Source organism: Ornithorhynchus anatinus, chromosome 1 (assembly GCF_004115215.2).
Source record: "Ornithorhynchus anatinus isolate Pmale09 chromosome 1, mOrnAna1.pri.v4, whole genome shotgun sequence".
NCBI lineage: Eukaryota > Metazoa > Chordata > Mammalia > Monotremata > Ornithorhynchidae > Ornithorhynchus > Ornithorhynchus anatinus.
Window position 1 is genome coordinate 128,842,800 of NC_041728.1, and position 12,736 is coordinate 128,855,535.

Consider the following 12,736-nt stretch of genomic DNA (forward strand, 5'->3'; position numbering starts at 1 on the left):
ATTTGCAGCCGAAGACCTGCCTGTTTTTACTATATTTGAAGCTAGTAACTGGGGAAACTATTTTTCTCCCCACCACATAATAATAATGTTGGTATTTGTTAAGCGCTTACTATGTGCAGAGCACTGTTCTAAGCGCTGGGGTAGACACGGGAATCAGGTTGTCCCACGTGGGGCTCACAGTCTTAATCCCCATTTTACAGATGAGGTAACTGAGGCCCAGAGAAGTTAAGTGACTTGCCCACAGTCACACAGCTGACAAGTGGCCGAGCCGGGATTCGAACTCATGACCTCTGACTCCAAAGCCCATGCTCTTTCCACTGAGCCACGCTCCTTTGCCAACTATTGTACTTACTTTCTTTTGTTTTACTCTGTAAACCAACTACTCATTGTTCTTCCCTTAGCCTCGATGACTGGTGAGGTAACGAGGACTGCATTCCAAGATGACACTTCCTCAGTTAGAAGCCCTCCACTTCAGCTGTTTATACCTCCTCGCTGTGCCCTCGTCCTACCTCTGGTCTGGAATGCCCTCCCTCCTCACATCGCCAAACTAGCACACTTCCCCCCTTCAAAGCCCTACTGAAAGCTCACCTCCAGGAGGTCTTCCCAGACTGAGCCCCCCTTCTCCTCTGCTCCTCTTCCCCTCCCCATCGCTCTGACCCCCTCCCTCTGCTCTACCTTCCTCCCCTCCCCACAGAACTTGTGTACATATGTACATATTTATTATTCTATTTATTTTATTAATGATGTGTATATATCTATGATTCTGTTTATCTATTTTGATGGTAGTGATGCCTGTCTACTTGCTTTGTTTTGTTGTCTGTCTCTCCCTTCTAGACTGTGAGCCCGTTGTTGGGTAGGGATTGTCTCTATCTGTTGCCGAATTGTACATTCCAAGCGATTAGTATAGTGCTCTGCACATGGCAAGCGCTCAATAAATACGATTGAATGAATCAATGAACTTAACTTCTCTGTGCCTCAGTTCCCTCATCTGTCAAATGGGGATGAAGACTGTGAGCCCCACCTGGGACAACCTGATGACTTGTATCTGCCCCAGCGCTTAGAACAGTGCTTGGCACAGAGTAAGCGCTTAACAAATACCATCATTATTATTAAGTGGCAGAGCTGGGATTAGAACCCATGATCTTCTGATTCCCAGGCCCGTGCTTTTTACACTCTGTTGAGCATTATTGGTGTTGAGATAGTTTCTTGATGGGCTGATGCACATGCAACCCAAAGAGGCCTCTCTGTTTTCAAGCCGGCCTCATGGCATGCTGAACTTTCACTCAAGAAGAACGATCCCTCTTCGAATTGCTATCCTCCACTCGGATCTGTCTACTGTGGTAGTCTCCAAAAGGCCACTGCTTTGTCATAATTTTTCAGTCTGTGCTTCATTATGTCTTCACTGTGTTTATTCTACTCTTCCTGCTGGCACGCGGCCCTGCCAGTTCCCCAGGAACCGCTTGGGTATCCTGCTCTCATCCTCTCTCCTCACGTGTCCCCCGCGGTGAAGATGTGCTGCTGAGAACACTGCCCCAAATAGCTAAGCTGACAATATTCCAGAACTGATTTTGAGTCTGGTTAATGAGACACGGGTGAAGATTTCTTCTCTTAGGACAGTGCTCAGCACATAGTAAGCGCTTGACAAATACTCACATTATTATTATTCTCTTTCAAACCTGAACTGATTTTGAATCTAGTTAATAAGAGACACCGGTAAAGCTTCCTTCTCTTTCAAACCCGCGTCCAGGATGCCTAAGTATTCAAAAGGATAAACATCCCTTTTGCTTTGTAGGCCTCCAATGTAGTATAGAACTCGTTGCCCTGTGGTGTTAAATTCGGCCTGTCAATTTTTTTAAAGGTATTTATTCAGCAATTACTACGTGCCAGGCACTGTAATAAGCGCTGGGGTAGATACAAGCTAATCAGGTTGGACTGGACCTAGTCCATGTCCCACAGTCTTAATCCACATTTTATAGATGAGGTAACTGAGGCCCAGAGAAGTAAGTAACTTGTCCAAAGTCACACAGAAGACTAGTGGCGGAGCCAGGACTAGAATCCAGGTCCTGGCTCCCAGCTCCGTCCTCTATCCACGTGGTCACGCTGCTTTTCCATCTGCCAAAAGCAATACTGACCTTTTTTCTTCTGTTTTCCACTCCTTTATCTACCTGTTATTGGATAACATACTGCAGAGAGAGCAGAATTTGGAGACAGTACAGAAATACGTCGATTATTAGACATCTTAATGCTTGTCGTGTAAAAGCACCAGGCGTGGAAATCACCGCCACTTGAAACAGCAACAGAATTATCAAGCTTTATTTGGAGAGTGATTTAGATACTTGCAACAAGAACCTACAAATCATTACCATCCTAAAAAAGCAAACCCCCAACTTTTACTTGGTATGTGGGTAACTATGATGAGCTCCCTTGATTCCTGTGCCGGTCCCCGGGATCAGTCCTCTTTTTTTCCCTCTTCACCGTCGTCAACATCGTCAACCCCTGCTACATCTTCCAGGTTGTGGCGAGCAAACTCTTCAAACACCAGATCTTCGTGACGACAGCTGGGAAGGAAGTAGGAGAAGATTTTTTTTTTTCCCTCACTAAATATTTTCCCTGGAAAAAGCTCATTTCACAATTGGAATATGTTATGTCAGCAGCACAGTAACCTCTCTTGGGGTTTTCTTGCTGTGTGACCTTTAGCAGTCACTGAACCTCAATTTTTTCAGATGCAAAGAGGGATGAGAACTCTTGACCCTCCCTGCTCTCAGGGATTTATGCATCAATCAATAGTATTTATTGAGTGCTTACTGTGTGCAGAGCACTGTACTAATCACTTGGAAGAGTAGAGTAGAACAAAGTTATTTTGTTTTTTCTACGAAGGCAGAGGCCAGAATGGAGGAAGGAAATAGGGTGTGAGGGGATAGGGAGAGGACCCCTTTGGTGTCGACTACGCACTTGGCTGTGTATCCCTTTCACACTCACTTTAGTAAGGAAGCAGTGGAGCCTAGTGGAAAGAGCACAGGCCCGAGGGGCAGAGGACCTGGGTTTTAATCCCAGCTCCACCACTTGCCTGCTGTGTGACCTTGGACAAGTCACTTCACTTCTCTGTGCTTCAATTCCCTCATCTGCAAAATAAGAATTTAATACCCGTTCTCCCTCCTACTTAGACAGTGAGACCTGACTACCTTGTATCTACCCCAGCGCTTAGTTCAGTGCTTGGCATATAGTAAGCGCTTAACAAATACCACAATTATTATTATAACCATCCCAGCCCAGAGTAGTTAGGTAAATATTTCTTGTACTCTACTATTTCCCCTATCCATAATCTATTTTAGTGTCTGTCTCCTCTTGTTGACTCTCAGGTCCTCGTGGCCAGGCATCACATCTACTAACACAATTGCATTATAATCAATCAGTGGTATTTATTTAGCACTTACTATGTGCAGAACACCGTACTGAGTGCTTGGGAGAGCACAACATATCAGAGTTGATAGGCACATTCCCTGTCCGCAATGAACTTATAATGCAGAGGGAATGTGTACTTTTCCCAAATAGGGGCCTGGGAGTCAGAAGGTCATGGGTTCTAATCCCCGCTCCACCACTTGTCTGCTGTGTGACCTTGGGCAAGTCACTTCACTTCTCTGTGGCTCAGCTACCTCATTTGTAAAATGGGGGTTGAGACTCTGAGCCCCACATGGGACAGGGACTGTGGACAACCTGATTTACTTGTATCCACCCCAGCGCTTAGAATGGTGCCTGGCACATAGTAAGCACTCAACACATGCCATTATTATTATTCTTAACACAGTGCTCTGCACACAGTAGGTGCTCAATAAATATTATTGACTGATTGATTGAGCTAGAGGTATGGGCGGGAGGAGGAGTTCTTTAGACTGTAAGTTCCTTGTGGGCAGGGAATGTGTTTGCCAACTGTGTTGCATTGTAGTCTAAGCAGTTAGTACAGTGCTCTGCACCCTGTAAGTGCTCAATAAATCCACTGATTGCGAATGCAATTAGAGCGCATTTGAGTGTACATCAGTATTCACTCATTCAGCGCTTACTGCGCACAAAGCACTGAACTAAGCGCTTAGGAGAGTACACTTCAGCTGTGTGACTGTGGGCAAGTCACTTAACTTCTCTGTGCCTGTTACCTCATCGGTAAAATGGGGATTGACCGTGAGCCTCAAGTGGGACAACCTGATGACCCTGCATCTCCCCCAGCGCTTAGAACAGTGCTCTGCACATAGTAAGCGCTTAACAAATACCAACATTATTATTATTATAACGATAAAGAGACACATTCCCTGCCCACGCCGAGCTCCCCTATGTGTCCGTATGGGGGAGGACAAAGGAAACGGACCATCGGTCCAGGCTAAAAGAAGGAAACGACAAAAAAATAAGATGAGGAAAGGTGAGTGTTAAAATGCCATACCTCTCTTTTGCTGTAACCATCGCCAGGGTCGAAGGAGGAGAAAAGCCAGAAGATCGTTAGCGTTGGGGAGGAAACAGTTTCCATGTCACAGCTGTGCTAGCAGCAGTTCTTGGGCAATGAGCAGGCACAAGGCCAGTTACAGTGAGTCTATTGCTTGAGGGATTACAAGGGTAATAAACTAACTTCACTGTCAATCCAGGCCACAACCACCGGTATGCAGATGATAAACATACCTCCCCACGGAGCAGACTTTAGCCAACTCTCCATTACCCGTGCAAAAGGGGGAAGATTGCATCTCTTCCCGTGGATAATCAATTCGGGAGATAATCCAGAAACCTCATATTATTCAATCGCTTTAAACCTCCGCCCCACCATCACCGCCAAGGCTTCCTAATAAGGAATTCTGTTCCATTTTACTAATTTGGGTTTTACCGCCCCTCCGTCCTTCAAGTGAGCGTCCCAAGAACCTGCAAAACGGTTTCAAGGCAGATGACGAGAGCTGGGGTTGGAAAATCCTAAAGAAGGTAGAACCGTCTGTTACGCCATTTACGAGACCACACATCATTAATACAGTCACTACCCCATTGTTTTGGGGGTAAAAGGGGTCGGGGTGCAAGGTAAGGTGGATTCCTCCTCTGGAAACTTTGTCAAATCACTTTCTGTCGAAGTCTACTCAAGCCTCTTGCCTTGTCTTATGCTGTCTAGTCGTCTCTGACCCGTAGCGACGCCATGGACACATCTCTCCCAGAACGCCCCACCTCCGTCTGCAATCGTTCTGGCGGTGGATCCATAGAGTTTTCTCGGTATAAATACGGAAGTGCCTCCTTCCACGCAGTAGACTTGAGTCTCTGCCCTCGACTCTCTCCCGCGCCGCTGTTGCCCAGCACAGATGAGTTTTGACTTGTAGCCGATGGCCTGCCATTCGCTAGCCACTGGCCAAGCTAGGAATGGAATGGGTAGGTCTCTGCTTGACTCTCCTTCCCATAGTCCAGACTGGTAGGGTACTGGAAACTCTCCAGGTGTGACCCTGAGAGTGGAACTCAAGCCTCATAATAATAATAATATAATAATAATAATTGTGGTTTTTGTTAAGCACTTACTGTATGTCAGACACTGTGCTAAGCGCTGGGGTTAGATACAAGCAAATCGGGTTAAACACAGTCCTTGGCTCACATTCATTCATTCATTCAATAGTATTTATGTGCAGAGCACTAAGCGCTTGGAGTGTACAATTCGGCAACAGATAGAGACAATCCCTGCCCAATAGGCTCACATGAGGCTCACAGTCTCAACCCCCATTTTACAGATGAGGTAACTGAGGCACAGAGAAGTCAAGTAACTTGCCCAAGGTCACACAGCAGACAAGTGGCCGAGCCGGGATTAGAACCCACTGCCTTCTGACTCCCACATCCGTGCTCTGTCCAATATGCCATGATATTTGCAGGTACACGCTAACTCGGTTCACTTGTTAAACTTTGTCCCACCACTTACAGGCCGCTCTAAGTGATGGCCAAAGCGGGTCATTTTACGGCAACTGAGTTTCTTGGAAAACAGCTTGGCAGTTTGGGTCGTCCCAAATATTAGACAATTGGTTTCAGACCAACATGTTTTCAATTTCACATACTTTACAATTAACAGCCAGGGAGAGCGCATAGCTAAAAGGTGCCGTTGGGGTGCAATAAAAGCTTTTACGGCCCACGTGTTTGAAATGACTGTGTCATTCTTCGGCAAACCCTGCCAAATAAATGGCAATAAAAACTTTATAGCAGCCCACATGATTACATACTGCATTGGGCTACACCACTTCCTCTACTCTGCCTTTTGTCCCTCAGGGAGGCGTCTTTTAAAGTTTTCGGGCAAAGGCAAGGACCTGGATGGGAAGGGCCCAGAGTCTATTTTACACAAAGTAGAAACGAAAGAACCTCCCTTTCTCAAGTTGAACCATTTTTTTTTTTAATACTCTGAGATCCAAAGCAGAACCGATGCAAGCCTTGTGGCTCCCTGACAATCGATTTCCCTGGGAAAAGCAGCTTTTTTAAGAAGTGGTCTTATAAACACATGTTTTCAAAGGCTCTGCAGGCCTCCTGAACATCGCACACATTTTTAAGGCCGTATTTTGATGATATAAGGGTAAATGAATAAAAACATACGGTCCTCATTTCTCCCAAATAAACAGGGAGAAAGTGATGGCGAAACACTTTTAGGCCTCGCTTTGATCCCAAATATTTGAAAAATAGTTTGAATTATTTCACAAACTCCAAATCTCAGGATGGGTGGCCTCGGTTCTTTATCCAAAGCAACCCGATGCTCAGTCCTGGTGCTGCGTTATTTGCAAAGCACCGGGGAAGATAAAAATTGCTTGTTTAGTTCATGTAACTCAAGGTATCCATTAACTTATCCGGCCGAATATATGTTGTGCAGACAAATCCACATTTCTATGAGACTCTTACAATATACCCTTCTTAAGCATCTGGTGCTTACATGCCATCATTTTAATGTGGCATTGACGTAAATATTTGTATTTCATTTCCTTGGTGTGGGTTTCTTTTTTAAGCAATAAAGTAAAAAAAAAAACACAACTCACTGTAAACATGGTTTTCTAGAGTTGTGCAATATAACATGGTTTTCTAGAGTTGTGCAATTGTAGGTTTTAAGTTCCATTTGTGCCATTCAGTAGGCACAAGTACTGCGGCAATACAGTATTACCCAAGAAAGTGCTTCCTTAGCTCCACAATCAAATCAAGACATATAAGTCTCCTCTTTACATATGAAGTCAGATTTTTCCGTTTCCAACTTTTTTTCTATTTTCCTGCACATGCAATGCCTCACAGTCTTCAGGTTTCTCTAGACAGAAAACTCCCTGCAGGCAGGGAATGTGTCTACCAAATCTGTAGCAGGAAAGCAGCGAGGTGCTCTGCATACAGTAAGTGCTCAATGAATACAATTGATTGATTAATCCTTCATTTTTTTTGAACACTGAAAATTCTATATCATCTTTTACTGCAATTAATTTATCATTTTTCTTTAACACCTACCATCAGAAGATTGTTGGCATTAATTCAAACTTTCTAATTTGGATAGAAACCAAAGAATAATGAAAGACAAATAAATTAGAGAAGGTTTTGAGAGGAAAGGTTAGGAGATTTAAGGTTGGCTGATTAACCCTCATTTTGCCTTAACTGGGAGGTAGAATGGCCTGTTGAAAAAAGCTTAGGACTGGAATTCGGGAATCCTGGGTTCTAATCTAAGCTCTGCTCTTGGTCTGATGTGTGACCTTGGGCAAATCATTTAAATGGGGATAAGATACCTCCTCCTCCTACTTAGACAGGGAATGGGCCCTATCTGATTATCTTGTCTATCCCAGCATTTAACCCAGTGCATCCAGTAAGTACTTAATACAATTACTGTTGCTCTTAATAATCACCATAATAATCACTTTAGCCTGGTATTTTATTACAGCAAGTATTTTCATTAGAAATAGTAGTTGTCTGAATATAGGAGTATCCTAGTAGAAATATTTCCACCTTAGCCCTAACTTTACATGTGGGTTTTGGGAGAAGGTAGAGGTCCTCATTTACTATTCTGAGCAATCCTTCACCAGAATTTTGTGAATTTGCACAGTGAATGGATAAAACTCTTGATAATGGTAAACTTTTTCTGATCTGTTATTAAGCACTGCAATAAAAATTAGGATACTATACCATGTAAGAAATATAATTTTTGGCGATTTTAGTGTAATTTTAGCTATTTCCTTAAAACGATACATCTTGCAATGTTTGATGTGAAAAGATGACATTTTAGAGAGACACGTAAGATCTCACCCGAGGCCTCTGGTACTTAGAAGTGACTTTTGGACAAGGATGTTTGAACTGCCTAATTGGTGAAGTCAGAATTTGAGAAATTGTGAGTTTTTTGTTTCTGTTCCTGGAAAAAGGAAAATGAAGGACATTCTTCTGAGCAGCTTATTTATTAAATAAATATGCTGAATCTTGGACGTAGATGAAATGAAGTGAGAGTGTAATACAGATTGGGAAGATGCAACTTAGAAACTGGGGAGAGAGCTCAGCCATAAATGAATTTAATACCAAGATGTTCTTAATGTCACCAAGTTTAAATTTTATGCATTTTTGCTATTTTGTTTACTCAACACCACTAATGCACTGAACTCTGAATCCAGACAAAAGGCAAAATTTTTCCAAAACATTTTATCATTTTAAACAAGAAAGCAGCAAATCAATCAATCAGTGATATTTATCGAACACTTACTATGCGCAGAGCATTGAACTAAGCACTTGAGAGACTACAATACAGCAGAATTAGCAGACACTTTCCCTTCCCATAATAAGTTTACGGTCTAGAAGGGGGAGCAGATATTACCTCATCTGTAAAATGGGTATGAAGAATGCGAGCCGTTTGTGGGACATGGTCTGTGTCCACCTGGATTTGCTGGTATCCACCGCAGTGCCTGGCACATAGTAAGTGCTTAACCAATACCAAAATATAAATGATTTATAATATATAATTTAAAGATACATACATAAATGCTGTGGGATTGGGCGTGAGGTGAATATCAAATGCCCAAAGGTCACAGATCCAAGGTCATAGATGACACAGAAGGGAGAGCAAGCAGAGTCTGCCTCTGGGTCAAAATCCCAAGCGACAATAGCACCAAAAACATTTTTTGGAGTATCCACTGGGAATCTGGTGAAGAAACCTCAGAAGCGCTGAGAAAATTTAGATTTTCCCTAACCCCAATCCCAAACGGTGCAGCGCAGGAAGATTTAATAAAGCTGCATCATGCCTTGGGGAAATCACACAGTATTTTTTATTACGGTATTGCCTTTATTTCTTGTGAGACACGATTCCCAACCTCCAAATAGCTCCTGAATTTCGCCTTAGGCATTTCAAATTCCTCTTCTCTTCTAATAATGAAACATTATATGGGACAACAGCTGGGAGAGGTGTCATTTTGAGTCATTAATACTGAAGCCCAACAGTGAAGTCTAAATGGATGGAAAATCAGAGAGGAAGCCAAAAGGATGTCTCAACTTCCTAGAAGAAGGGATATGACTTAATTACTAGTAGGAGCAAGAGCTGGAGAGGCCAGAGATCTAGGTTTCAGATCGGCCCTGCAACTGGCCTGCTGTGTAAACTCAGGCAAGAAGAGACCAGTTTACAATCACTCGACAATACAGGTCCCCTGAAGCCGACCCCTTTCCCACATCCTCCCTCTGGTCTGGAACTTCCTCTTCCTCCATATACACCGGACCACCACACTTGCCACCTTCAAAGCCTTATTAAGGTCACATCTCCTCCGAGAGGCCTTCCCCGATTAAGCACTCTTTTTCCCGGCTCCCTCTCCCTTCTGCATCATCTATGTTTTTGGATCTGTGACCTTGGACATTTGGTATTCGCCCCACCCTCAACCCCACAGCATGTATGCACCCATCTAAAAATGATATACTGTGCAAGTGATTTATTTATATGAATGCCTGTCTCCCTCTCTAGACTGTAAGCTTGTTGTGGGCAGGGAATATGTCCACAAACTCTGTCATACTATCCCAAGCACTTGATACACTCATTCAATCGTAATTATTGAGTGCTTACTGTGTGCAGAGCACTGTATTAAGCACTTACAGTGCTCTGCACACATTAAGTGCTCAATGAATACCACTGACTGATTGATTGATATGTCCTATAATATTTGTTGAATTTCCACACCATACATGTAACTAGGCTCTGGTGTTAGGTCATCGCTACAGGTGAGTAAATTCCCTACCTGCCCCTTTCACTTTATATTTTGAGGAATGTTGTATTTTGGGAGAACGCTGAGGTGCTATCATCTATAAAATGGGGATGATAACCCCTTCCTCCCCCTGCCTCACTTGGGAGGATAAAGTGAGACAATGCAAAAGTGCATCAGAAAAGAAAAAGACATGATACAATATAAATTCAAGATATTATTGTTAGTGTTATCATCTGTTCTGTGCCTTGGTTTCACCTTCTCAGGGTTGCACCTGGAGAGTTTCCAGTACTCCAATACTACCTGGAGAGTTTCCAGTATTGTGCAGAAGGAGGCAACGGTAAACCACTTCCATATTTTTACCAAAAAAACTATATGGATCCAATACCAGAATGATTGCAGATGGATGTGGGGCAATCATTCTGGGTCACTAGGGGTTGGAGACGACTCAATAGCATAAGACAAGCCTTGGTTTCTCTTGTAAAGCTGGGTAACGTTTACTTTCTCTTTTCAATGGATACTGTAATAATTCGTGAGATTATGTCTCAATCCTCAGATATAGGTAATTTTCTGCAGCTTCCATTATTTTTTAAATGATGTGGGTAAATTTATTTAGTGACCAAAGTTGTAGAAGGTAGGAATTAGTATTAATGTGGCGACTTTTGAGCCTCTTGAAATAGAATTTGGAGGTTTGTTGCTCTGGTGAGGGAAAAAAAGAATAATGAGTATTTTTAGATCTGGTAATTGTATCTTAGGGTGGATTTAGACTTCAACTGGGCATTTGAAAGGAATAAAGGAGAGGCTGGTATATACTCTGTAAGTTGTATAAACAAACTTGTTGGTCTCAATATGGGTGATGATGAAGTCTGTACTGTTACAGGACACACGTCACATTCTATCTAGATTGACGAGTGATGTAGGAAGAACATTCCCGAATTTCCTTACAGCATTTTATCCCAAATGTTTAGTGAAAACATGAATGTGCATTTTTTTTTTAAATGGGATTTGTTAAGCACTTACAGTGTACCAGGCACTGTACTAAGCACTGGGATAGATGCAAGATAATCAGGTTGAACACAGTCCATATCCCACATGGGGCGCATATTCTTAATTCCCATTTTACAGATGAGGTAACTGAGACTCAGAGAAGTTACGTGACTTGTCCAAGATCTCTCCTGTTTGAAGTCCTTTGAACATGTATCAATCAATCAAGAAACAACAGAGAAGCAGCGTGGCCCAATAATGGACAGAGCATAGGCTTGGAAATCAGAAGGACTTAGGTTCTAATTCTGTCTCTGCCATTGTCTGCTGTGTGACCTTGGGCAAGTCATTTAACCTCTCTGTACCTCATCTGTAAAATGGAGATTAAGAATGTGACTCCCAAGAGGGACGTGGCCTGTGTCTAACCTGATTAGCTCGTATCTACCTCAGTGCTTAGTACAGTGCCTGGCACATAGGAAACACTTAACAGATACTGTAAAAAAAAGTTAGTTGGGTTGATCGGCATTAATATAAATAAACAATTTATAGCGATGACCATATCTATATGTACCTTCATATATCATATGAATACATCACAAATGAATTCCCTAATCCAAAACTTTCCGGGTTTGTTACGTTCATTCATTCATTCAATCACATTTATTGAGTGCTTACTGTGTGTAAACCGCTGTACTAAGCGCTTGTGAGAGTACAATAGAACGACAAACAGACACATTCTTGCCCACGATGAGCTCACAGTCTAGAAGGGGATATAGACACTAATATAAATAAATGTGTTGCATCACTGCCATTCTGTTTGACCCTTTCACATTGCTTATAACCCAGGCCATCCCCAGTGCTCAGAAGAGCAGTTAAAGTCTCTGGGATTACTAATTAGAGCTTGGGTTTCAGTTGAATTCAGGACCCTGGTTCTGGCTTCCCCCCAATCCCTCCCACTTCTGTTTAGGGACCGACTCGAGATTTTATTTAGTTGCCATTGTTTTTACGAGATGTTCTTCCCCTCGACTCTATTTATTGCCATTGTTCTTGTCTGTCCGTCTCCCCCGATTAGACCGTAAGCCTGTCATACGGCAGGGACTGTCTCTATCTGTTGCTGACTTGTTCATTCCAAGCGCTTAGTACAGTGCTCTGCACATAGTAAGCGCTCAATAAATACTATTGAATGAATGAATGAAAGTAGCCCTCAAATAGCAAATCAGACTTAGTGTGAGAGCAGAACTGAGGAGGGACTGACCTGAATCTTCAGGATGGGGGTGCATGAGACGGAATGGCAGTTCTGTGCCCACTTCACTGAAAGAAAAGGAAAGGGCTGAGGTTACCTAATGCTATATACACACAGGAAATAAGAGGTACATCTGTCAAGCAGGGATTTGGATTTTTTTTTTTTCATAGAAATGCACTGGACTGGAGATCAGAGCCTTTGATACTGAGAATAGAAAAGCACTTCACATGTATAGGATTTAGTCATTCATTCAGTCATATTTATTGAGTGCTTACTATGTGCAGCACTGTACTAAGTGCTTGGGAGAGGATAGTATAACAATAAACAGACCCATTCCCTG

The 12,736-nt window shown here is 42.8% G+C and overlaps 1 protein-coding gene across 1 annotated transcript in view; it reads right to left on the reverse strand.

The window, feature by feature from the left end:
* Positions 1 to 2,355: 2,355 nt before the first annotated feature.
* Positions 2,356 to 12,736, reverse strand: part of SAG (S-antigen visual arrestin) — a 54,534-nt gene continuing 44,153 nt past the window's right edge. Inside the window, exons 13-15 of the mRNA XM_029069585.2 lie at positions 12,409 to 12,464; positions 4,430 to 4,439; positions 2,356 to 2,558 (exon numbers count right to left, since the gene is read on the reverse strand). Of these exons, the coding sequence (XP_028925418.1) occupies positions 2,450 to 2,558; positions 4,430 to 4,439; positions 12,409 to 12,464 (175 nt within the window). The 3' untranslated portion in view covers positions 2,356 to 2,449. The remainder of the gene's footprint in view (positions 2,559 to 4,429; positions 4,440 to 12,408; positions 12,465 to 12,736) is intronic.